This window comes from Pan troglodytes, chromosome 6, assembly GCF_028858775.2.
Source record: "Pan troglodytes isolate AG18354 chromosome 6, NHGRI_mPanTro3-v2.0_pri, whole genome shotgun sequence".
Lineage (NCBI taxonomy): Eukaryota > Metazoa > Chordata > Mammalia > Primates > Hominidae > Pan > Pan troglodytes.
The window spans coordinates 87,090,224-87,117,909 of NC_072404.2; the positions used below are offsets into that span (position 1 = coordinate 87,090,224).

Below are 27,686 nucleotides of genomic sequence, written 5' to 3' on the forward strand. Positions count from 1 at the left end.
TTCTAACTTGGGTCAGACGATATCTCATGGTTTTAATTTGCATTTTCCTGATGATTAGTGATGTTGATTCTTTTTTCATGTACCTGTTGGCCATTTGTATGTTTTTTGAAAAATGCCTTATTTAGATCATTTGCTGCCCCCTGCCCCCCTTTTTTTGAGATAGGGTCTGTCTCTGTCACCTAGGCTGGAGTGCAGTGATGTGATCATGGCTCACTGCAGCTCCGACTTCCCAGGCTCAAGTGATCCCCCTACCTCAGCCTCTCAGGTAACTGGGACTACAGGTGCACACCACCATGCCTGGCTAGTTTTTTCTTTTCTTTCTTTCTTTTTTTTTTTTTTTTTTTTTGAGATGGGGTTTCACCATGTCACTCAGGCAGGAATGCAGTGGTGCCATCTCGGCTTACTGTAACCTATGCCTCTGGGGCTCGGGTGGTCCTCCCACCTCAGCCTACCGAGTGGCTGGGACTACAGGCCTGTACCACCTGGCCTGGCTAATTTTTGTATTTTTTGTAGAGATGGGAGTCTCGCTACGTTGCCGGGCTGGTCTTGAACTCCTGGGCCCAAGCGTTCCACTCGTCTTGGCCTCCCAACAATTTATGTCTTTTAATTGGATAGTTTAGTCTATTTTTATCATTATTTTTATTAATAGACAAGGACTTGTTTTCTGGTTGTTTTCCTCTCTTCCTGTTTTCCTTTTGTGTTTAAGTGGTTTTTCTCTAGTAGTATGTTTTAATTCATTGCCTTTTTTTTTTTAAGGGTATCTATGATAAGTTTTTGCTTTGTGGTTACTGTGGGGCTTGCAAAAACATCTTCTAGAAATAACAAGGCTTTTTTGTTTGTTTGTTTTTGTTTTTTTGAGATGGAGTTTCGCTCTTGTTGCCCAGACTGGAGTGCAGTGGTGTGATCTCGGCTCGCCGCAACCTCTGCCTCCTGAGTTCAAGTGATTCTCCTGCCTCAGCCTCCTGAGTAGCTGGTATTACAGGCATGTGCCACCACGCCTGGCTAATTTTGTATTTTGACTAGAGATGGGGTTTCTTCATGTTGGTTAGGCTGGTCTGGAGCTCCTGACCTCAGGTGATCGGCCCACCTAGGCCTCCCAAAGTGCTAGGATTACAGGCGTGAGCCACCATGCCCGACCACAAGTTATTTTAAACAGATGTCAACTGAACATCTGTTTAGTTCTAAACAAATGTTTAGAAACATTTCTTTCTTTTGATCAGTAAGAAACCAAGGAAAAACTTAAACAAACAAACAAAAAAACTCTTTACATCAGTTTCCATCACATTTTGACTTTTTCTTCTCTTAATGTCGATCTTTTCATATTTCCCATCTCTTAACAGGTTGCGTGCCGTGGTTATTTCTGATAGATATATCTTTTTTTTTTTTGAGATGGAGTCTCACCCACTCTGTTGCCTGGGCTGGAGTGCAGTGGTGCGATCTCTGCTCACTGCAACCTCCATCTCCTGGGTTCAAGTGATTCTCCTGCCTCAGCCTCCCAAGTAGCTGGGATTACAGGCATGCGTCACTGTGCCCTGCTAGTTTTTGTATTTTTAGTAAAGATGGGGTTTCACCATGTTGGCCAGGATGGTCTGGAACTCCTGACCTCAAGCAGTCCGCCCACTTCCACCTTCCCAAGTGCTGGGGTTACAGGTGTAAGCTACTGTGCCCAGCCAATTTACCTATTATACTTCATGGTAGAAATATGAGTGGATTATACACCACAGTTACAGTGTTGGAGTATTTTGAATTTATGTACTTTTACCCATGAGTTTTGTACCTTCAAATTTTTTTGTATGTTAGCACCCCTTTGTTTCAGATTGAAGAGCTTCTGAATATGTTGTCCTACTTCCTCCATGTATAGTTGCTGAGAAGTTTATTGTCAGGCTAATTGGAGCTCTTTATATGATATTTGCTTCTTTTCACTTACTGCTTTTTAAAATCCTATCTTTGTCCTTTTTCTCTGAGAATTTGATATGCCTTGGGGTAGTCTTATTTTGGTTGAATATGTTTGGTGATCTCTGACCTTCCTGTGTCTGGACACGTATCTTTCTCCAGGGTTGGAAGGTTTTCTGGGATTATGTTCTATTTTTTTTTTCCAGAAAAATTTAACAGATTTCTTTATAATTATTATAAAGTTGAACTGCTGAAACTTGTTCACTGAAACATTTTGACTTGCATTAATGCTTTACATCCCTGCATTTATATTAAAAATTCACACACAAATGAAAATGTAAAAACTGCCAATGTGTGATTTCTGTCACCTGTTTTTCCATTCACAATCATATACTTAGGCACCTTTTGACCCCATGGGGGAAAAAAATCTAACGTTCAGAACTACCAATAACAGGAAGAAGATAATTTTTTTTCTTTTTTGAAGAATGAAATGTTTCTCATCATACTGGATTCTCAAGCATATTCTCCACTAATATGGTTTGGCTCTGTGTCCCCACCCACATCTCATCTTGAACTGTAATCCATACCTGTTGAGGGAGGAACCTGGTGGGAGGTGATTGGATCACAGGGGCAGTTTTCCCCCATGCTGTTCTTGCGATAGTGAGTGAATTCTTATGAGATCTGATGGTTTAAAAGTGTCTGGCCGTTCCCCCCTCACTCTCTCTCTCCTACCACCTTGTGAAGAAAGTGCTTGCTTCTCCTCCTTCCCCCATGATAGTAGGTTTCCTGAGGCCTTTCAAGCCATGCAGAACTGTGAGTCAATTAAACCTTTTTTCTATCTCAGGTAGTTCTTTATAGCAGTGTGAAAAAGGATAATACATCCACGTATTAGCGGTGTGCTAGCTGGATGTCTTTTGGCATAATTTTTTTTTTTTTTTTTTGAAATGGAATTTTGCTCTTGTTGCCCAAGCCGGAGTGCAGTGGTGTGATTGCAGCCCAATGCAACCTCCGACTCCCAGGTTCAGGCGATTCTCCTGCCTCAGCCTCCTGAGTAGCAGGGATTACAGGCACGTGCCACCATGCTTGGCTAATTTTTTGCATTTTTAGTAGAAACAGGATTTCACCACGTTTGCCAGGCTGGTCTCGAACTCCTGACCTCAGATAATCTGCCCGCCTTGGCCTCCCAAAGTGCTGGGATTACAGGCATGAGCCACCACGCCCAGCCCTTTTGGCATAATTGTTACACGTTTTGCATGGATAGCACACAGGTTGGTGTCTCAAAAATGGCCAACCAGTTAAGCCTCACTTGCCTCCTGCAAAGCACCAATAACTGCACTCTAGAAGCATAGATGTGTTTTAAAGCCCTGAGCAATTTGTTGCACCAGACACTGGAAGGGAAGTTTGCGAGTCAGTGATTCAGTGGACTTCTGATAACCTGTAGTTTCATGGAATACCAGGCCTGTTATGATGTGTCTTCACCCTTCCAGTAGAGGGCACACTTTTGTGAGCGGCCTTCTGGCTGCTTTACTACACTGGTCGATTTGCGGGCAGTCAGTTTTGTAGGAACTATGGTATAGAGACCTCCTTACTTACCCACCTTCTCGTTAGGCTGGAGCTCAGTGAGCTGGAGGTGGTGCTGTCCTTAGAGAGTGACAGCGATGTGGTGGTGGCTGCAAACACAATTGAAAAGGATTTTTTTTAAAACAAGCTTACTGTCCCTTCTTTCTCCACTTCTGGAAACTACTCTTAACGTTTGTTTTGAGGTTATTCACTATATCTTGTAGTCATGCTTTGCTCCTTTTCATTCTTTTTTCTTTTTTCTCTTTTGTGTATTTTCAAATAATTCGTCTTTGAGTTCACTGATTCTTCTGCTTTATTCTTTCTACTGTTGAGAGCCTCTAAGTGCATTTTTCATTGCAGCAAATGTATTTCTCAGTTCCAGGATTTCTTTTTGATTTTTTTCATTATTTCAATGTCTTTGTGAAATTTCTCTGATAAATTCCTAAATTGCTTTTCTGTGTTGTCTCGGAGTTGTCTGAGTTTCCTTAAAACTGCTATTTTGAAGTTTTGAACTGAGAGTTCACATGTCACTGTTTTGTTAGGGTTGGTCACTGGCTTCTTGCTTTGTCTGGGGAGGTGATGGCTGCCTGTTTGCTGTTGTGTCTTGTGGTCTTATGTCTGTGGCTTTGCATTGAAGGATTAGTTATGTATTCTGGTCTTCAGTGTCTGGCGTCTGGCTGGTTTTGGTCCTTACAGAGTATATTTGCCTGGTGGTTTTGTGCGGTTGCCTGTCGAATCCCCTTAATTCCATATTGCTGCCTTCCTTTTGAGCACTAGATGGAGCAGTAAGCCCAAGTTTGCCTCATCTGGGGCAAATATTCAGAGGACTGCCTATCCCCAATGGCGGGGTGGGGGCGCCGCGGGCAGTGGGGTGGGGTGGCGGGGGTTGGTCCTAAAGAGGATATTCCGGCTGTGTGCGAGGGCTGGCTATAGGTTCACGCCCAGAAGACCCGTGGAGCTTGCCTCCTATGGTGTGGCGCTGCTCAACAGCCACCCTGATTTGGCATCATTTTTGGCAGAGATAAACAGCAGTTTCCTGGGCTGTCTCTAGCTGCCTTCAGGGCTTTTTCTCCCTAAAGGCACTTGCAGTGCTTCTTGCGGATTAAGGCAGAAATTGTTTTCCTGCAGGAGAACACAAGATGGTGAAGAAGCTGGCTGTCTGCCTCATTCTTACTTTTTCTAATGTAAAACTGTTAGTCTTGGGGGATTTTTCCATGGGGTGCCTCGCATATTTGGGGAGGGGAATCACAGAAGTCGGTTTCTCTTACCATCTGTTTGGAGTTTTAAATTTCCCTGTGACCCTGGAGATTATCTGTACCTCAGGTTTGAGTTCTGGGATATTGCTAACGATAGTCTTGATCCTGGATATTTGTTTTTGGTTTTCTGTGGGGAAGAGTGAAGCCAGATGGCTTCTGCTCTGCCATTTGATGATGCCACTGTCCTTATTTATTTATTTTTTAACATATTGAAAATATTTTGCTGGCTTATGGCTGTTGAGAAGTCAGTAGACTCTTGCTGTAGTCTGTTTTTTCCTTCCGCTTCTTTTATAGTCTCCTCTTTGTCTTTAGCTGTTTTGCAGCTTCCATTGTGGTGTTTTTATGTGTGGAATTCTTTTTATTTATTCCATGTAAGAGTTATTAGCTTTCTTGAGTCTGATTTTCTGCCCTAATTTTGAGGTCTGTATGGCTGCAGTTGGAAGGAGGTGGTGAACAAGAATTTCTCCAAGGTTTCTGGGGGCCCCATAGCTGCAAGGTCAGAACAGAAATGAAGGCAGTGTCCACTACTGACTCACCTTGGGAGCCCTCATGACTTTAATAATGGTGGAGACTAGTGAATTTTATTGAAACCAGATGAGATTATTTTGTTACTAAGAACAGGTGTTCCAAAGTGGTAGTTAGAATAAGAATCAACTGGCATTTGTTGACTGTAAGATTCTTAGTGCAGTATTCATCTTTATTTCCTAAATCCATACATGCTTAATAGAAGTATATTGGGTGAATGAGATACATATTACACTGAAGCATATGTGGCTTATACTGCTAAATCATAAGTTCACCGTATTTCTGAAGATCCCATTTGTATTTTGTTTAAAATTATTTTAGGCTGGGCGCAGTGGCTCACCACTGTAATCCCAGCACTTTGGGAGGCTGAGGGTAGGTGGAGTGTTTGAGCACAGGAGTTTGAGACTAGCCTGGGCAACATAGTGAGACCCTGTCTCTACAGAAAATTAAAAAATTAGCTGGGTGTGATGGTGTACACCTGTGGTCCCAGCTACTTGAGGGGCTTAGGTAGGAGGATCGCTTGAGCCTGGGAAGTCAAGGCTGCAGTGAGCTGTGGTCATGCCACTGCACTCCAGCCCATGTGACAGAGCAAAACCCTGTCTCAAAACAATTATTTTAATGAGTTTCTTTTTTATATCTTAATCTTTATGTGTGGGCTAAACACATACTTTATATGTGTTTAAAAAGTGTGTGTTTAGCCCATGTTCATTTTCCCACATATATGATATCTTTTTTGTTCTGGGTTGATAGTAACTTAGTCATATATTCCTTCTTTCTTCCGTTCTTAGATTCCTTTGGCTGTTTGGGTTTAAACTGTATCATAGGTCTGTTTGCATCTGTTTCTCCCACTCCCCTTTGTATTTACTTATTTATGCTTTAAAAAGTTGACCTCATGTTTTAGGGCAGCTTTTGGTTCACAGCAAAATTGAGCAGAAGCTACAGACTTCTCATATATCCTCTCCCCCGACACATGCATAGCCTTCCCCATTATTAACATCCCCTATCAGAGTGGTACATTTGTTCCAACTGATGAACCTGCATTAACACATCATTACCACCCAAAGTCTATCGTTTACATTAGGAGTCACTCTTGGTGTTATAAATTTTCATGGGTTTGGACAAACGTATAATGACATGTATCCACCATACACCACAGAGTATTTTAATTGTCTTAAAAATCCTTTGTGCTCTGCCTATTCATCCCTCCTCCCCACTATACCCTGGCAACCACTGATCTTTTTATTTAAAGTCTCCGTAGTTTTGCCTTTTCCACAGCGTCATATGGTTAGAAGCATACGTTATGTAGCCTTTTCACACTGCTTTTACTTAGTATGCATTTACATTTCCTCCATGTCTTTGCATGGCTTGATAGCTCACTTCTTTTTAGTGCTGAAGAATATTCCATTGTCTGAATGTGCTACCTAAAGGACATCATGGTTGTTCCCAAGTTTTGCCAGTTATGAGTAAACCTGCTGTAAATGTTGTGGTACAGATTTTTGTGTAGACATAAGTTTTCAGCTCCTTTAGATAAATACCATAGACTGTGATTGCTGGAACATATGATAAGAGTATATTTAGTTTTGTAATAAACTGCTAACCAGCCTTCCAGAGTGGCTGTACCATTTTACATTCCCACCAGCAGCAGATGAGAGTTCCTTTTGCTCTGTATTTCTGTCAGCATTTGGTGTTGTCAGTGTTCTGGATTTTGGTCATTCTAATAGGTGTGTAGTGGTATCTCATTTTTGTTTTTATTTGTGTTTCCTTGATGACATCAGGTGTGGAGTATCTTGTCCCATGCTTATTTGCCATCTGTATATCTTCTTTGGTGAGGTGTCTCTTAAGGTCTTTAGTGTTTTTTTTGGTTTGTTTGTTTTTTTTGAGGCAGGGTCTCACTCGTTCATCCAGGCTTGAGTGCAGTGGCACGATCTCTGCTCCCTGCAACCTCTGTCTCCCGGACTCAAGTGATCCATCTCAACCTCTCACCTAAAACTCCCACCTCAACCTCCCGAGTAGCTGGGACTACAGGCACGCACCACCGTGCCCAGCTAATTTTTGTACTTTTAGTAGAGACAGGGTTTCATCATGTTGCCCAGGCTGGTCTTGAACTCCTGGGCTCTAGCAGTCCGCCTGCCTCAGCCTTCCAAAGTGCTGGTATTACAGGCTTGAGCTACTGTGCCCAGCCTGGTCCATTTTTAATTGTTTGTTTTCTTATTATTGAGTTTAAAGAGTTACCTTTTTTTGGATAATAATAACCCTTTATTGGATACATCTTTACCAAGTATTTTCTTATAGTCTGTGGCTTCTTTTTAGTCTCTTGACTGTGTCTTCTGCAGAACAGAAAATTTTAATTTTAATGAAATCCAGCTTTATCAGTTCTTTTTTTTAATCTATTGTGCCTTTGGTGCTGAATCTAAAAAGTCATTGCCAAAATCCCTGGTCATCTAGATTTTCTTCTGTGTTATTTTCTAGCACATACCACTTCTCCTAGTTTAGACTTTTTTTTTTTTGGTATGTGGATATCCAGTTGTTCCAGTACCGTTTGTTGGAAAGACTTCTATCTCCATCAAGATCAGTTGATTGTATTTAAGTGGATCTGTTTCTGGACTCCCTATTTTGTTCCATTGATCTGTTTGTGTATTCTTTTGCCCATAATACATTGTCATGATTTCTCTTTTTATTTTTAAATAAAATGTGTAATCCTTATATTTAGTTTGACTTTTCAGAGAATTTCTTGCTTTTATGGTGTTAGAATTCTTACTTTTATTCTGAGAATTATGATGAGAAGATCAGTTATGAATTTTTCCCAAGCCTGAGATTAAACTGTGAAGGATAAAACCATACAAATTATTGGTCACAGAAATAAATGAATAAAAACTGAATAAGAATTCTAGTCTTGTTAGGAGTAATGTATTATAGTAAACAGTGATGCCACGGCACTGTTTTCCATCACTTCTGTATGTAAAGATCTAGAAGTGGCTTTTTCTTTTTCATTTTTTCTTTGAGACTGAGTCTCACTCTGTTGCCCAGGCTGGAGTGCAGTGGCGCCATCTTAGTTCACTGCAACCTCCGCCTCCTGGGTTCCAGTGATTCTCCTGCCTCAGCCTCCCAAGTAGCGGGGATTAAAGGCACCCGCCACCATGCCCAGCTAATTTTTTATATTTTTAGTAGAGATGGGGTTTCACTGTGTTGGCCAGGTTGGTCTCGAACTCCTGACCTCAGACAATCCACCTGCCTTGCCCTCCCAAAGTGCTGGGATTACAGGCGTGAGCCACCACACCCAGCCTAGAAGTGGCTTTTTAAAAGGAACATACTACGATACATTAGTGGCAGATTTGATTTTATATACAGTGGTCTGAATTATGGCCAAAATTTCTTTCTTTGGGATTATGGATACCAATATTATAGGTAAATAGATATTATTCTACATTTGGAAGGCTTTTATCTTTACAAACTGCTTCGGTATGTATTTTCTATTTAATCTTTACACAAACTCCATTTTACAGCTGCAACTGGAGATCTGAAAGTTTGTCAGTTATCTAGGTTGTAGAGCATAATCTTGAACCTAGGTCTCCTGAGTTTGTAGGTATCTCACTTTATCATAGCTCTGCCATGTAACATGACTACAGGAAGTTTAATGGAGGCATTTAAGGTTGGATTTTGGGCTGGGCGTGGTGGCTTATGCCTGCAATCTGAGCATTTTGAGGGGCTGAGGCAGGAGGATTGCTTGAACCCAGGAGTTCGAGACCAACCTCAGCAACATAGTGAGACCCTGTCTCTATTAAAGAAAAAATAAAGAAAAAAAGATTGGATTTTGAAAAAGGATAGGCTCTACCAAAAAGTGGAAAAATTGTAAGAAGGGTGAAAGGTAGGTTGAAAGGCTGAGAGGTGAGAGCAAGACAGATGTGTGGGTTAAGGACAGAAGTGATGTCACAAAAAAATGCCCTTTGTTTATGTATAGATGGGATTATTTGTGTTTGCTGAGGATGTTTTGATATCAGGAGGGGTAACTGCAATTACGTTGTCTATAACTCTCCTGTCTTGGCTTTGCCATTGTTTTTGTTTCTATAGATGTTTTTCACATAATAACTTCATACCTTCAACTGTACTTGAATTATTTAATATCATACCCGAGTGCATATTCTAAGATTCCTTTTCCTGTGTTATGAAATTAATATGTGCCCATTGCAGAAACTTAGAAACTTTCCACCTTAAATAGTGGAATTTTAAATGTTAAATAAATTAAATATATTCAATATGTTAAATATTTAATTAAATAAATAATTTTAAATAATGGCTTTTAATAATTTGGGTTATCTTTCAGTTTGTTTTTGGAATGTATGTATATTTCTAAAGTTTAAAAATAATTGAGTCATAGTGTATGATAGTTTTATTTCCCTAGAAGCTAGTTTAATTTTATTCTGAAAAATATTTATGTTTTGTGATTGTGGTAGGCTTATATAGTGAATATATGCTATTAAAAGTTTATAGTTGTTGGCTGGGTGTGGTGGCTCACGCCTGTAATCCCAGCACTTTGGGATGCCAAGGCGTGCAGATCACTTGAGGTTAGGAGTTCGAGACCAGCCTGGCCAACATGGCGAAACCCCATCTCCACTAAAAATACAAAAATTAGCCAAGTGCGATGGCGTGTGCCTGTAATCCCATTTACTTGGTGGCTGAGGCAGGAGAATTGCTTCAACCCGGGAGGTGGAGGTTGCAGTAAGCTGAGATCGTGCCACTGCACTCCAGCCTGGGCCACAGAGCAAGACTTTGTCTCAAAAAAAGAAAAAAAAGTTTATGGTTATTTTAACCTGTATGATTACAAGTCAGCATCCTGAGTACCTTTAGGGGTGCTATACAAAGACTGGAAGGGAACACAGAAGGATTCTGTGGTGCCGTTTCACAAGTATCTTCATTTTATTACATTAATATTCTACTTTAATAAAATTTAATAGTTACTAAAATAATACGTTTAAGTTGATAAGATTAAATTGAATTATTGGAAAAAGAAATGTGGAGACATTTTAGGTGACTTTTTTTCAGTTGTAATTTTAAATGATATATAAATAGTTCATTTTGTTAAAAGTTCAGTTACTTAGGAAATATTATATAATGTCTCTAAGCTCCAGCTACTTGGAGTAACATTTTTTTTTTTTCCAAGATGTAATCTCACTCTGCCACCCAGCCTGGAACCTCCACCTCCCGGGTTCAAGCGATTCTTCTACCTCAGTCTCCCAAGTAGCTGGGATTACAGGCATGCACCACCACATCCGGCTAATTTTTGTATTTTTAGTAGAGACGGGGTTTTGTCACGTTGACCAGGCTTGTCTTGAACTCCTGACCTCGGGTGATCTGCCCACTTTGGCTTCCCAAAGTGCTGGGATTATAGACGTGAGCCACCGCGCCTGGCCTGGAGTAACATTTTATAGCTAGACAGCAGCCTATGACAGGATTTCAAGGACTTTAACATCAGAAAGTAAGAGTAGCAAACCAATCAGAAGTGTGGGAACACTGTAATCTAATTCAGAAGTTAAGTTATATGTGAACAGATAAGGAGTTTATCTCGTTTATTCACCCCTGTATCCCTAATCTTTTTCTTGTACTCAGACTGTGTATTTGTTGAGTCAATGAATTCCTGTTTGCTGTACTTTCGTATGCTTGGAGTGTTATCACTTGAAAAAAAAAAAACAAAAAACACTTTGTCAGTGTTATAGGTGAAAGTAATGTCTTTTAATTTGTATATTATTAATGAGTGAAGTTTAAAAATGTTTATTAGCACATGAATTTAATTTTTTGAAAATTTATTTAAGTAGTCTAGACCTGTGCTATTCAGTATGGTAGCCACTAGTTTTATGTGACTGTTCAACACTTAAAGTGAAGCTAGTTTCAAATTGAGATGTGTCATAAATGTAAAATATATGTTAGATTTTGAAATCTTATGAAAAAATGTAAAATATCTCATCATTTAAAAATATCAGTTCCATGTTGAAATTATAATGTGTTGGACCCATTGGGTTAAGCAAAATATATCATTAAAATTAATAAAATTGTTTACCAATTCAGATTTAGGTTACTGTCTAGATCTGGACAGTGCTTACATAGACAGTAATCTAATCACTACATGATTAGGACCTGGGTTATGGTAGTGTTTATAGAAAGGAAAGTAAGGAGTGATTTTTAAGAGATTATGCAGTATGCATGTATACTATATAATCTCTACTATATTCCAGGATATTTCACAGTTCTTGTATACTTCCATCATGGTTTTGTAATCAGTTGTAAGCTTTTTGAGGGCAAAGGTTTATGTCACTATTTGTATATCCTTCTCTGTATTTTGTCTTTTGCTGGGTGCATAGGAAGTCATTTGAACAAAGAAGAATTTAATAGGCTATCAAGTATTTTGTTTGAAGTTTTAGAATGCAAATGAATGATCCCTAGAGTTATTATGCCCTTTATTTAAATATCACAGTATCACCAAGTAGTCAGATTGAGTCATACTATTTTTAAAAGGAGCCAAGGGTAAGGGAACCAACATCTAGTCTTATGTATGCCAGGCTCTACGTAGTCATTTTATATATTTTTTCATTTAGTCCTTATAGTAACCATAATGATGAAGGTATCAATTACCATTTACAGATTAGGAAACTGAGATCAAGTAATTTTTCTGTTATGCTGCTAATCCATAGATGCTCAATTTCAACATTGGCACTTTTCCATCGTAGCTTTTGCTTCACCTAAAGTTAGTTATTTTAAGTGATTTGAAATAAATTTAATATTTTGGTTGACACGAAGTGAAGAATACTTAGAATAAAATGTATAATGATACATTTTGACAATATGTATTTCATATTCAATAAAAAGGGAAATTTAGAAATATTCCCCAAAACCTGAGAGGAAAAAGAAAAGGCATTATTTGTTCCTCATTCTGATTTTCTTTGTGTATTGTAATTCCAGAAATTTACCTATAGTTTGTGCAGATAAATAAAGTTGTAATTTTTTCATTTTAAATATTTCCTTTGTTTTGTCTTCCAGATAAAATCAAAGACAAAATTAAAGAGAGAGACAAAGAAAAAGAGAGAGAAAAAAAGAAACATAAAGTAATGAATGAGATCAAGAAAGAGAATGGAGAAGTAAAGATTTTGCTGAAAAGTAAGTTTTATTCAGTGATTTTAGTTCTACTTTATTATACTGTTCAGTATCTGTATTGGCTAAGTGAATAAAATAAGAAATGTTATTTGGTGCTGAATTTTGCGGAGAATGAACAATGATGAGGAAATGAAAAGTAAATGTAACAATGGAGAGTTCTAATCTGTATGGTAACATGTCTTATGGTATATTTAGTGAGCCATTAAAAAGTTAAAAGGTTAAACTTCGTTAAACTTAATTTCTTAAATTATTTTAAAATAAGTTAATTCTATGTTTGCATTACTAGTCTTACTCATATTTAGATAATCTAAAAGGAAGAAATTAAGAAAAATTGCCGAAGCAAGTTTTAGTATGATAGGGATGGTGAAGTAAGTGATCTTCTTAAAAATATTTGACTGTCATCACCATACCATAGTCTAGCATTTAGAGGGAACATTTTACTCTGAGCTAAATCAGAAGCGGTATGTTTCTTGTATGTTTAAGAATATCCTTGTTTTATTCTTTTTTTTCTCTGTTACAGTTGCATTCATTTGCTGTTTATATATGAGGGTGGGGTGGAGAGAAGAATTTGGGGGGTAGGTGGTTGGGTAATAAGTATACTGCAAATCCTATCAATAAGTCTGAACTTGTAAAGAGAGAATTTGTGGTAGAATAGACGTAAGGATAGTCTTAAATTCACTCAGATGTCAAGGTAAGAAGAATCCGTGGCATTCGGTTGCTAGACAACTAGCGAATTCACTAGCTAGCAAATTTACTAGTGCTATCATGTTGATAGTTGACGATGAGAACATGTTGACCTTGATTAACTTCATATTGAATTTAATTGTTGATAAGGCTTTATATTTGCTTGGGGGGGAAAGACCACAGCACTGCATATGTAGCAAAATAACTGGTAGTTTATATTATCTAAGATAAAGAGTATTAGATTCTGTATTTTCATTGCATTCTTTGTCATGTTTTCAGATATTTGTTTTCTATTATCTACATGTCAGAACTTCATTTTCTACGATGTTCTTTCAACCTTGAAGAAATACGTCAGAGCTTAAGTTGATGGCTGCTTATTAGTTAATGCTCATGATCCTTTTGTTCTGTTTCTTTTGCCAGCATATTCTATCTGTGTTGTCTAATTAGATTGTAAGCCTTTGAGGCAGGAATTGAATATAACCACACTAGTTATTTATAGCAGCTAGTGATGAATGCTTGAAAAGTCTGCTTACGGCCGGGTTCGGTCGCTCATGCCTGTAATCCCAGCAATTTGGGAGGCCGAGGCGGGTGGATCACTTGAGGTCAGGAGTTTGAGACCAGCCTGGCCGACGTGGTGAAACCTCGTCTCTACTAAAAATGAAAAATTAGTGGGGCATGATGGTGGACATCTGTAATCCCAGCTACTGGGGAGGCTGAGGCATGAGAATTGCCTGAACCCGGGAGACAAGAGGTTGCAGTGAGCTGAGATCACCCCACTGTACTCCAGCCTGGGCAGTAGAGTGAGATTCAGTCTCAAAAAAGAAAAAAAAAAGAAAAGAAAAAGTCAAGTCTACTTAACTTTACCCTTGGTTTAGCCCAATAGCCATTTTTTTTCTGATTTAATCAAATAGTTGTTTTCTTATTCATTTGAAAATATCATGCTGTGAATTCTATTACTTGAGAAGGAATCTGTTTTAGAAATACTTTATAAAAGCCTCATATGTTCTTGATTGAATACTGGATTCCTAACATAATGTGAATTATGTGAATCCAGAGATTACACATGAAAATAAAATTTAAAGCAGCCTAAAAATTGAGATTTTTAAAAAAACGAAATATACAATATTAACTTTGAAGTAGACAAAAATTTAGGTGATATTTGGAACCAAGTTAAACTGAAACTAGTGATGATTAAGGTAAAAGAATGAGATAGATGTGGAAATTAATTTGTGACTTCTGGGATGTCCATGGAAAAATTTAGGGAAAATGTATTCACAGTGGAGGTAAGTAATAATTTAATTACTGCCTTACAGTGTTACCAAGATTAAATGAGGGAAAGTATGAGGAAAGTGCCAAGTATAGAATCTGGCTCACAGGTACTTACTACTGAGTAGTAAATAGTTATGAAATCTTTCTTGTAAGTATGTATGAGAGATTAACTTTGTGATTAAAAAGCAACAGAATTGGCCAGGCACAGTGGCTGAAGCCTGTAATCCCAGCATTTTGGGAGGCCGAGGCAGGTGGATCACCTGAGGTCAAGAGTTCAAGACCAGCCTGGCCAACTTGGTGAAACCCTATCTCTACTAAAAAATACAAAAAATTACGGTGGGTGCCTGTAATCCCAGCAACTCGGGAGGCTGAGGCATGTGAATTGCTTGAACCCAGGAGGCGGAGGTTGCGGTGAGCCGAGATGGTGCCACTGCACTCCAGCCTGGGCAACAGAGAGAGACTCCATCTCAAAAAAACAAAAAACAAAAAAAAAAACAATAAAACCAAACTATCTCCTCTCCTCAGTGTGTAGTACATAGATAATTAAGTGAATAAACACATGATTCATTGGGAAAACAGTGCTTGTCGCATTGAAAGCACTGAGTGTTATCTGTTGTTACTATCTACGAGAAAGAATTTGCTTAGTATGTGGGGCCATTTCCCAAGTGAGCCTGTGGTGGTGGTAGGGAAAGGCATCTTTTGTTGTTGGTGACTTGGAACAACAAATCATTTACTTTGCTGAGGGAAAATATACTTTCATTTACTACTGTGTGCCACTTTTTTCCTTGTGGCCTCCAACTTTTATTCTATCCTTGTAATTTTTTTCTTCTGTTAATGATAATGTTGCAAGCTGTGGTATACACAGGTGTTGATGGATGATGGCATTTGAAAATCTAAAATAGATGTCAAGTATGTCACACCAATTCATTTCCTCCAGGTTTTTCTTAAAAATTGTGTCAAGTAGGCTGGGCGCAGTGTCTCACGCCTGTAATCCCAGCACTTTGGGAGGCCAAGGCGGGTGGGCCACTTGAAGCTAGGAGTTTGAGACCAGCTTGGCCAACCTGGTGAAACCCCATCTCTACTAAAAATAGAAAAATTAGCCGGGCGTGGTGGCGCTCGTCTGTAATCCCAGCTACTCGTGAGGCTGAGGCAGGAGAATTGCTTGAACCCGGGAGGCAAAGGCTGCAGCCGAGATTGTGCCACTGCACTCCAGCCTGGGTGACAGAGCAAGACTTGGTCTCAGAAAAAAAAAAAAAATTGTGTCTTTTTTTTTTTTTTGAGAGGAGTCTTGCTCTGTCATCCAGGCTGGAATGCAGTGGTACGATCTCGGCTCACTGCAAACTCTGCCTCCTGGGTTCAAGCAGTTTTCCTGCCCCAGCCTCCTGAGTAGCTGGGATTACAGCCGCACGCCGCCATGCCTAGGGCTAATTTTTTGTATTTTAGTAGAGACAGGGTTTCACCATGTTGCCCAGGCTGATGGCGAACTCCTGAGGTCAGGCAGCCTGCCTGACCCGGCCTCCCAAAGTGCTGGGATTATAGGCGTGAGCCACTGCGTCCGGCCTGTCAAGTTTTTTCTGACTGGAAATACACACAAAATTATATACATGATAAAAAGTGTTTTATTAATGCGAAAACCTTATAAAAGTTTATTTGCTAAGAAAGTTGGATTATTTGCTCTTTTCAAAATAGTTTAAAGGAACAAATAAGTTTGAAACAAAGCTTATTTAGTGGGTCTTATTTTATACTAAAGTTCACCAACTGCTTTTTCTGATTGTATGCATTATGTTCCAGGCATTTTTATGTTGTTTATTAATGATAAAGTGTGAGAACATGTGTTAGGATTATAGTATTTTTTAGAGTAAATGTTTGTCATTATAGCATTTTAAATAAGTTTGCTGGTGAGCAGTTAGAATGAGGGTTGAAAGAAGCCAGTGTCCAAGGTGATTGGTAGTGTACTAAAGGTCACAGGTAGGTAAATCATGGCTGGAAGAGTGACAACACTGCAGTGCAAAAAAAGCAGATTCGAATCCCAGAGGCCAAAAGTTGAGAATAACTAAACTAATTAGTACTTTTTTCCTATATGTAATAATGGGATGGGGGAGAGAGAAAGATAGATATAAATTTTATAAATTTTTCTGAATTTTGTTTTTCACTTTATTAATACAAAAAGTATACGAAAATTAGTGGTAGAATTAACTCAATGAATTTGTGATCTTAAAAGTTTTTTTTAATTTTTCTTTTCATAATTAGCCATTAACAACACATGCTGTCTTTGTTTCTGTGTGCTCTTCTTTCTGCCTCTGTGAGTGTCTCTCTCTGGCTCTAAGTATACCTGCATCTCTGTTTCTGATTCCCTCACTCCCAGTCTGGCACACTCTCTCTGGCTCTCACTCTATACACGTGTGTATCTGTGGTACTTTGTGTGTGTGGTCTGCTTTGTGCATTTGTATGTGGCTTTGGGGAGGGTCTCCCATCAACATTTTTCTTTTCTTTTCTTTTCTTTTTTTTTTTGAGACGGAGTTTCACTGTGATACCCAGTCTGGAGTGCGATGGCACAGTCTGGGCTCACTGTAACCTCTGTTTCCCGGGTTCAAGCGATTCTCCTGCCTCAGCCTACCGAGTAGCTGGAACTACAGGCGTGCGCCACCACGCCTGGCTAATTTTTGTATTTGTAGTAGAGATGGGGTTTTACCATGTTGGCCAGGCTGGTCTCGAACTCCTGACCTCAAGCAGTCCACCCGCCTCAGCCTCCCAAAGTGCTGGGATTACAGGCATGAGCCACTGCACCTGGCCACCATTTTACTTCTCATCTTACACTTTCGAAGGGGCAGATTAGTTGGATAGCAGTTCTGTTCTTTCTGTTATAGGTACCTGTCAGGATCCTTTATTGGATTCTGTTACAGAATTATAGATTTAGGCCAGACGTGATGGCTCACGCCTGTAATCCCAGCATTTTGGGAGGCCGAGACGGGTGGATCATGAGGTCAGGAGATCGAGACCATCCTGGTTAACATGGTGAAACCCTGTCTCTACTAAAAATACAAAAAAAATTAGCTGGGCGTGGTGGCAGGCACCTGTAGTCCCAGCTACTCGGGAGGCTGAGGCAGGAGAATGGTGTGAACCCGGGAGGTGGAGCTTGCAGTGAGCCAAGATGGTGCCACTGCACTCCAACCTGAGTGACAGAGCAAGATTCGGTCTCAAAAAAAAAAAAAAAAGAAAAAAAAAGAATTATAGATTTAATGTGGACTTTAAATACTCTTTAGTGTAGGAGAAGCAAATTGGTATTTAAAATGGCCTTTTTCCTTATTTTAAAATTTTCTGCATACATATCTACTGCATTTCATATGTAGAGATAGGAAATGAGTGAGAGATTACATAAAGCTCTTAATCTATCTAGTGAATGCTAGTACCCCAGTTTGGTTTCACGTAAAGAATGCATTTTCAGCACTGGGATTCCTAAGGCTACTCCCAGGGCCTGTGATTTGCTGAAAGGATTCACAGGACTCAGCATATAGTTGTACTTATGGCTATGATTTATTATAGTGAAGGAGGACAGGCATGGTGGCTCACAGCTCTTATCCCAGCATTTTGGGGAGCTGGGGCCGGAGGATTGCTTGAGCCTGGGAGTACGAGACCAGCCTGGGCAACGTGGCAAGAACCCATCTTTAAAAAAAAAAAAAAAATACACACACACACACACAGACACACACACACACACACACACACACACACGGCAAGAATCCATCTTTAAAAAAATATACAGAAACACAGTGAAAGGATACAAAGTAAAAACAAGAAAAATAGCACTTGGTGCAATTTCTGAAAGAAACTAGGCACGAGTTTCTGAGAGTCCTTTCCCAATGTTGTCACATGTGATGTGCTTAATTCTTGCAGTGGTGAATTGTGACAACACATGTGAAATCTTGTCTGCCAGAGAAGCTCATTAAAAACTCAGTGCCCAGGGTTTTTCTTGGACATTGGTCATATAGGCACCATTTGCCTACCACAAACTAAAATTCCAGACTCCCAGAAGGAAAACAAGTGTTCAGCAAAACCATGTTGTTTAGGCCTGGTGTGGTGGCTCACACCTGTAATCCCAGCACTTTGGGAGGCCGAGGCAGGCAGATCACTTGAGGTCAGGAGTTTGAGACCAGCCTGGCCAACGTGGTGAAACCCCGATTCCACTAAAAATACAAAATTAGCCAGGCGTGGTGGTGCATGCCTGTAATTCCAGCTACTCAATTGGCCGAGGCAGGAGAATCGCTTGAACCCAGGAGGCGGCGGAAGTTGCCGTGAGCCGAGATTGCACGATTGCACTGCACCCTGGGCGACAGAGTGAGACCCTGTCTTCAACAACAACAACAACAACAACAACAACAACAACGAACTATATTGTTTGCACAGTTTTGGCACAGTGAAGACTCTTACTTATGGAATGGGGGGAACCCTCCAAAAATAAGAGTTCCTAGATGCTAGCCGAGAGTCAACCTTGCAAACAAGACTCTCTGAGAATAACAGTCTCAGGCATATTATCTCTTCTGCATACAGTGCTCATTTCAGTATTTAATTACAGAATAGTTTTCTATGGGAATTTTTTTTTTTTCGAGACAAGGTCTTACTCTGTTGCCAATATGGAGTACAGTGGTGTGATCACAGGCCACTGCAGCCTTTACCTCCCCAGGCTCAGGTGATCCTTCTGCCTCAGCCTCCTGAGTAGCTGGGAATACAGGTATTTGCCACCACACTCAGCTAATTTTTGTATTTTTTGTAGAGACAGTGTCTTGCTATGTTTCCCAGGCTGCTCTGCTGTGAGAATTTAACTCCTTGATGCTCAGTCTAAGAATCTCTTGGCCAGGTGCAGTGGCTCATGCCTGTAATCCCAGCACTTTGGGAGGCCGAGACGGGTGGATAATCTGAGGTCAGGAGTTTGAGACCAGCCTGGGCAACATAGTGAGACCCTGTCTCTATTAAAAAAATAAATAAATAAGTTGGTTTTTTTTTTTTTTTCGAAAGGAATCTCTTAACTGATTTCTTATTGGTTTGCATTTTTCAGTTCCTGTTATAGTACCTTTTGGTTTATCCTCATGCCTATGAAATAGACTAAGTGTTGTCTCTGTTTTATTTCAAACTAATGTGTTCTCCTGGTAATATTTTCTGATTTAACCTTTTTTGGTGTTAAGCATAAGTGTAGGATATTAAATATACTTTCACTCAAATGAAGTTTTATTCATTTTGGCAACAATTGCGTAATTTATGCAGTTCTACATATATTTTCAGTTGTATTTAGGAATGTCATTAATCACACCTATGCCCTTTAAGCTTTCTTAAATTCTATTTTTTATTGCATTCCTGCCTTCTTTCCCTGATTTTTTTTGATTGTTTCATCTTTCATTTTGGTTAGTCCCCTGTTTCACTTATTTTTATTTCATTTTTTTTGTAGAGATGAGGTCTCTCTATGTTCCCCAAGCTGATCTCGAACTCCTGGCCTCAAGTGATCCTCCTGCCTTGGCCTCCCAAAGTGTTGGGATTACAGGCATCAGCCACCATGTCTGGACTGTTTTACTTTTTACATTTATTTTTATTTTATTTTTTTCTCTGTTGCCTTGGCTGGGGTGCAGTGGCATGATCATGGCTCACAGCATCCTCAACCTACTGTGCTCAAGCCATCCTCCTGCCTCAGCCTCCTGAGTAGCTGGGACTACGGGCATGTACCAACATGCCCAGCTAATTAAAAAAAAAAGATTTTGTAGAGACAGGGTCTCACCATGTTGCCCACACTGGTCTGGAACTGCTGCGTGCAAGTGATCCTCCTGCCTTGCCCTCCCAACATGCTGGGATTACAGGTGTGAGCCACCATGCCTGGCCTACTGTTTGACTTTTTTTAAAAAATTAATTTTGTCCTTAAGATACTAATTAACCTAAATATGATATTTTGATAGTTCATACCTAGGCGGCAAGTCTGAATTTGATAACGTTATTCAAGTGTGTGTCTTAGCTGCTTAGAGATAGACTTTTTTTTTTGAGGGGGAGACGTCTCACTCTTGTCACCCAGGCTGGAGTGCAGTGGTGCAATTTTGGCTGGGATTACAGGTGCCTGCCACCACGCCCGGCTAATTTTTCATATTTTTAGTAGAGACAGGGTTTCACCATGTTGGCCAGGCTGGTCTCGAACTCCTGACCTCAGGTGATTCACCTGCCTCGGCCTCCCAAAGTGCTGGGATTACAGGTGTGAGCCACTGCGCCTGGCCACAGATAGACTCTTTAGAGAATTAACACTTTGCCTTTTATGACTTTATACACCTGTGTAATGAATAATGTTGACAGATTACTGTTTTTGCTTCTCATACTTATGAATTATCACTTCTGTGAATTTTTACAGAGAATTTCTTAACATTAAACTTCACTTTTATGGATTGCTATCAACTTAAAATAGTTTTTGTTGTTTTCAGGGCTAGAATTTAGTGGTATTCATATGTGCAAAAGCTTGACTGAGGCTGGGCACAGTGGCTCATGCCTGTAATGCCAGCACTTTGGGAGGCTGAGGCGGGTGGATCACTGGAGGTCAAGAGTTCAAGACCAGCCTGAACAACATGGTGAAACCCTGTCTCTACTAAAAATACAGAATTAGCTGGTCATGTTGGCGCATGCCTGTAATCCCAGCTACTTGGGATGCTGAGGCAGGAGAATCACTTGAACCCGGGAGGCAGAGGTTGCAGTGAGCCGAGATTATGCCATTGCACTCCAGCCTGGGAAACAAAAAGCAAAACTCCGTCTCAAAAAAAAAAAAAAAAAGTTGACTGAAAGGAAGATAAGGGAAAAAACTATAAGCCTCAGGTAGTCTGTGAGACAGATTTTTTCATTCATACTTTCATTAAATATTCTTATGTAGCAATATGCCAGATACTATGAGGGATATAATGATGGAAAAGGAGGTATCATTTCACTCTAAATTAATATAAAGTTTATTTGTTTCACTCATACAGTGTTGATTGACATATGGTATACAGGTATCCTATGAGAGAAACATGTAACTTTTGTAATATATGAGTTAGGAGTGAAGTGATTTCAGTTCTAATTTGAGAAATGAGGGAAAGCAACATGAAGGAAAGGATATAAGAGTTGTCTTTAATGCAGTGGTCCCCAACCTTATTGGTACCAGGGACTGATTTCACGGAAGACAGTGATTCCATGGACAGATGGGATGGTTTCAGGATGATTCAAGGACACTACATTTATTGTGCACTTTATTTCTATTATTATACATTATAATATGTAATGAAATAATTATATAACTCACCATAATGTAGAATCAGTGGGAGCCCTGAGCTTGTTACTCTGTATTTGGAGCAGCTCCCAGCACTAGTATCATCTCAGATCGTTAGGCATTAGAGTCTCCATAAGGAGCAGGCAACCTAGATTCCTCACATGCATGGTTCATAATAGGGTTCGCCCTCCTATGAGAATCTAATATTGACAGGAAGTGGAGCTCAGGCAGTAATGTGAGCGATGGGGAATGGCTGTAAATACAGATGAAGCTTCGCTGGCTCGCCCACTGCTCACCTCCTGCTGTGTGGCCTAGTTGTGACAGGCTATGGACCAGTACCGGTCTGTTGCCCTGGGATTGGGGATGCCTGCATTAAAGGATAGTGTATTAGTCCATTTTCGCACTTCTATAAAGAAGTACCTGAGACTGGGTAATTTATAAAGAAAAGAGGTTTAATTGGCTCATGGTTCTGCAGGCTGTACAGGAAGCATGGTGCTGGCATCTGCTCAGCTTTCGGGAGGCCTCAGGAAACTTTCAATTATGGTGGAAGGTGAAGGGAAAGCAGGCATGCCGTACATGGCCAGAGCAGGAGAGAGGTGGTGATGGGGGAGGTGCTGCACACTTGTAAACAACCAGATGTCACTCACAATGGTGATGCAGAACCAAGGGGGAAATTCACCCCCATGATTTCAGTTACCTCCTACCAGGCCCCACCTTCAATTGTAATTGGGGATTACAGTTCGACATGAGATTTGGGAGGGGACACAGATCCAAACCATATCATTTCACCCCTGGCCCCTCCCAAATATCATGTCCTTCTCACATTGCAAAATTCAGTCATGCCTTGCCAGCAGTTCCCCCAAATCTTAACTCATTCCAGCATTAACCCAAAAGTTCAAAGTCCAAAGTCTCATTTGAGACAAGGCCAAGTCTCTTCCACCTATGAGCGTATAAAATATAAAACAAGTTAGTTACTTCCAACATAGAGGGGGGTGGGTATAGGCATTGAGTAAATACTTCTGTTCCAAAAGGGAGAAATTGGCCAAAAAAAGGAGCTACAGACCTCATGCAAGTCCGAAACCCAGCAGGGCAGTCATTAAACCTTAAAGCTCCAAAATAATCCCCTTTGACTCCATGACCCACATCCAGGACACTCTCATGCAAGAGGTGGGCTCCCAGTGCCTTGGGTAGCCCCATCCCTGTGGCTGTGTAGGGTTCAGCCCCTGTGGCTGCTCTCAAGGGCTGGTATTGCGTGCTTGAGGCTTTTTCAAGTGCGTGGTGCAAGCTTTTGGTGGATCTACCATTCTGGGGTCTGGAGGACAGTGGCCCTCTTCTCATAGCCCCACTCTGCAGTACCCTGGTGGAGACTCAGTGTGGGGGCTCCAACCCCACATTTCCCCACATTACCTTTTCCAAACCATAAAGGTTTGGAAAATTTGCAGTCTGGCCATGTGGTAGAAAAGAAAAGCCTATTGTCAGGGAAGAGTTCAAGCAGGCTGCAGAAATTTGTGTAAATAACTGCAGAAATTTGTGTAAATAAAACGAAAGAGCCAGCTGCTAATAGACTAGACAATGGGGGAAAGTCCTAGAAGGCATTTTAGAGAATGTTGTGGCAGCTCCTCCCATCACAGGCCTGGAGGCCTAGTAGGACTGAATGGTTTCCTGGGCCAGACCCAGGGCCCTGCTGCTCTGCACAGCCTCAGGATACTGCTCCCTGCTCCCCAGCCACCCCAGCTCCAGCTGTGGCTCAAAGGTGCCCAGGTATAGCTTGAGCCACTACTTCAAGGGTGCCAGCCATAAGTCTTGGTGGCTCTATATGGTATTAAGCCTGCCAGTACACAGAATGCAAGATTCGAGGCTTGGGAGCTTCCACCTGGTTTTCAGAGGCTGTATGGAAACACCTGGATGTTCAGGCAGAAGCCTGCTAAAGGAATGGAGCTCTCATGGAGAACCTCTCTACTAGGGCAGTCACTTCCACATTGTCAGATGTCTTTATAGCAATGCCCCATTCCTCAGTACCAGTTTTCTGTATTAGTCCATTCTTATACTGCTATAAAGAAATACTTCAGACTGGGTAATTTATAAAGAAAAGAGGTTTAATTGGCTCATGGTTCTACAGGCTGTACAGGAAGCATGATGCTGGCATCTGCTCAGCTTCTCGGGGGGGCCTCAGGAAACTTTCAGTCACATCAAATGGATAGAAAAGAGTTCATTTGTAAATAATGAGCAAGTGAAGTGTATTTTAAGGAGAGGAAATACCTTTGCCAGTAGAATTATGTTTTATAAGAAATTGTAAATAAACAGTTCAGTTTGACCGGAGCATGAGGTACTTGAGGGCACTGTCTTCGGATTCCAGACTGAAGAGATTATAGGTAGACATTGAGAGCTCTTGAAAGCAGTTTAGCTAAGGAATGAATATGATCAAAAGAATACATAAAAATTATAGAAAGGTTAATATGGCTGTAGCATTCAGGATGAGAGACAGTTATGCAGCTGTTAGACCAAAAATTAAGACAGTGGCATCAAGGAATTCAGAAGTAATCAAGGATGAGCTGGATAATTCTGTCAAATCACGGAGACACCAGAAAAAATGACTTGAGTAAATATGACTGGATTTGATATTTCAACATTCTGGGAAAGCAAATTTAAACAGATTGAAAACAGAACCAGAATTTAAGCAGTAAGAATGATAAGGTGGTAAAGGAAAGACACTAGGCATAGATGATTCTTTTTTTCTTTATTTTTTTCTTTTTGGGATAGGGTTTCGCTGTGTCGCCCAGGCTGGAGTGCAGTGGCACGATCTTGGCTCACTGCAATCTGCCTCTCAGTTCAAGCAATTCTCCTGCCTCAGCCTCCCGAGTAGCTGGGATTACAGGTGCTCACCACCATGCCCAGCTAATTTTTGTGTTTTTAGTAGAGACGGGGTTTTGCTCTCTTGGGCGGGGTGGTCTCGAACTCCTGACCTCAAGCAATCCACTCACCTCGGCCTCCCAAAGTGCTGGGATTACAGGCATGAGCCACTGCGCCTGGCCTGAAGATTGTTTTCTAAAACATTCATTCATCTCCTTATTTCTGTAAACTGTGAGCATTTGCTATATGTCAGAATGGTAGCACACACTGTAGATGTAACTTTGCTCTATGCCCGTCTGTCTGTCTGTCTGTCTGTCTCTGTCTCTCTCTCGCTGTGTACATGAAGAGACTGACTGGCTGGGTGTGGTGGCTCACGCCTGTAATCCCAGCACTTCGGGAGGCCGAAGCGGGCAGATCACGAGGTCAGGAGTTCGAGACCAGCCTGGCCAACATGGTGAAACCTTGTCTCTTCTAAAAACACAAGAATTAGCTGGGCATGGTGACGCGCTCCTGTAATCCCAGCTACTTGGGAGACTGAGGCAGGAGAATTGCTTGAACCCAGGAGGTGGAGTTTGCAGTGAGACAGGATTGTGGCACTGGATTCCAGCCTGGGCGACAGAGCAAGACTCTGTCTCAAAAAAGGCTGACTAAATATTGATTATCAATTCTGTAAAAAATGAGTCCTAAATATATAATTCTGAGTAAATTTTCAGAAGTAAACTTCTTGTTTAGACAAAACTGTTCCTAAAGCATGGTTTTTAAAGTAATTAAAATATGGAGTTTCAAAAAACATTTTTTCCAACAGGTGGGAAGGAGAAACCAAAAACAAATATAGAAGACTTACAAATTAAAAAGGTAAAGAAGAAAAAGAAAAAGAAACACAAAGAGAATGAAAAACGGAAGCGTCCGAAAATGTATAGCAAATCTATTCAGACCATCTGCTCAGGATTGCTAACTGATGTTGAAGATCAAGCAGCCAAAGGCATCCTAAATGATAACATAAAAGATTACGTTGGGAAGAATTTGGATACCAAGAACTATGATTCCAAAATTCCAGAGAACAGTGAGTTTCCATTTGTCTCATTAAAGGAGCCACGAGTTCAGAATAACCTCAAAAGGTTGGACACTTTGGAATTTAAACAACTCATTCATATAGAGCACCAGCCTAATGGAGGTGCATCGGTTATCCATGCCTACAGTAACGAACTCTCCCACCTGTCTCCTATGGAGATGGAGAGGTTTGCAGAAGAGTTTGTGGGTCTAGTGTTCAGTGAAAATGAAAACTCTGCAGCTTTCTACGTGATGGGTATTGTTCATGGGGCAGCTACTTATTTACCTGACTTTTTAGACTATTTTTCATTTAATTTTCCCAACTCACCAGTGAAAATGGAGATATTGGGAAAGAAAGATATAGAGACAACGACTATGTCCAATTTTCATGCTCAGGTAAGAGGTTTTTAGTTTTATAAAATAACTTTTAATTATATATTTTTAGATGAGTTTCTGTTTTTTGTTCCTAATTATAGGGCTGAAATAAAAAGGTAAGAATATAATGAAACCATTTGGGAGTATTAAGAGTAAATTACTTTCTTGATGTGAGCATCAGAATTTAAAATTCAATTTTCACTTATGTGTGTGTTTTTTTTTTAAAGACAATTAATGAAATAATTAAGATTCTGTGTTTTTTTTGTTTGTTTGTTTGCAAGGAGTGGTCTTGAACCTAAGGAAATGAATTTAGCCATGTATTTTCCAGTCCTTAAATAGTTTTCTTACCTGGAAATCATCTAAAATTGTCTTCTAGCTTTAGGATGCTTTAAGGTACTTAGCACCAGGCCCATCACATGGTAGGTACTTAATAAATGTTGGCCATTAAAAATATTGTGGTATGAAGGAATCATCAGTTACTGTGTAATGATGTGTTAAAAGTAGCAATCAGTATATTGAGCTAATTTTCATTTCCTACCCTTCTCTATGGTGGAGAATATATATTATTCTGGAAAGCAGACAGAATAGAGTCTGCTGGGTCTTGAACATCAGTGTGGGCCCATCTGAAAGGCTGGTGCCATTATCACCCATCCTCAGATTGGGACTGTTTAGTCTGGAGATTGGCCAGTTCTCACATTTATTGATGCTGTAGTTTTTGGTTTTCTAGGAACAGTTTTTGGTTTCTAGGACAACATTCTAGTTTGGAAGGAGGGAAAAAGTAAAGGAAGTCTCAAATGGATCTTAGTGATTGTTTATCCCAACACCTCTCAATTTACAAATAAGTAAACAGAGAGAGAGGAGTAAGGTATTGTTTAACATTGTCAGCAGTGTCAGGAATAGAACAAAATCTTAATCTTCATCCAGGGCTCCTTTCCTTATTCTGAGTATGTTCCTTTTTGGATGGGTGCTCAAGTTATAGTTTCCACTTTAAATGGTAATCTGGATGTTCAGTCACATCCACATGTACCCCGCCCCCAATAGTATGAGTATGTTTGGTGTATATTCTGTAGTAGATTGTAGTCTGGAAAATAATGTGGTGTCTTTTTGTTTTTTGTTTTTTGAGATGGAGTCAGACTGGAGTGCAGTGGTGCGACCTTGGCTCACTGCAACCTCTGCCTTCCGGGTTCAAGCGATTCTCCTGATTCAGCCTCCCAAGTAGCTGGAATTACAGACATGCACCACCATGCCTGGCTAATTTTTGTATTTTTGGTAGAGACAGGGTTTGGCTATGTTGGCCAGAGTGGTCTCGAACTCCTGACCTCAAGTGACCTGCCTGCCTTGGCCTCCCAAAGTGTGGGGATTACAGGCATGAGCCACCTCGCCCGGCCTGGAAAATAATTTTTAATGTGCGTATGTGGGAATTATTCTCTAACATGTTTGAGAATTGAAAATTAAATATTTTCTAAACTAGATAGGGAGCTATAGAGCATCCATTACTAGCCCTGTCATTTTATAGAAACCCAAAATGGTGAGTTACTTGTCTGAGGTTACACCTGAATATAATGGCAGAATCAGGACTGGCATCTAATAATAGTGTTTACTATTTATTGAGTACTGACTGTGCCAAGGACTAGTTGTTCTGAGTATTTTATATGTAGTAACTCATTTAATCCTCATTATAATCTTATTTTAGCAGTGAAGAAACAGATCCAGTGAGAGAAGAGATAACATGTTCAAAGTGCCTTATCACCTTATCATTCATTTGTCGTTTATTGCATGTCTCCTAAATGTCCGGTTTTCTATTGGGCCTCTTGGCT

At 40.3% G+C, this 27,686-nt stretch overlaps 1 protein-coding gene across 1 annotated transcript in view; it reads left to right on the top strand.

The window, feature by feature from the left end:
- Positions 1-27,686, top strand: part of RSBN1L (round spermatid basic protein 1 like) — a 96,979-nt gene that overhangs the window by 38,173 nt on the left and 31,120 nt on the right. Inside the window, exons 2-3 of the mRNA XM_519169.9 lie at positions 12,264-12,380; positions 25,250-25,890. Coding sequence (XP_519169.2) covers positions 12,264-12,380; positions 25,250-25,890 — 758 coding nt within the window. The remainder of the gene's footprint in view (positions 1-12,263; positions 12,381-25,249; positions 25,891-27,686) is intronic.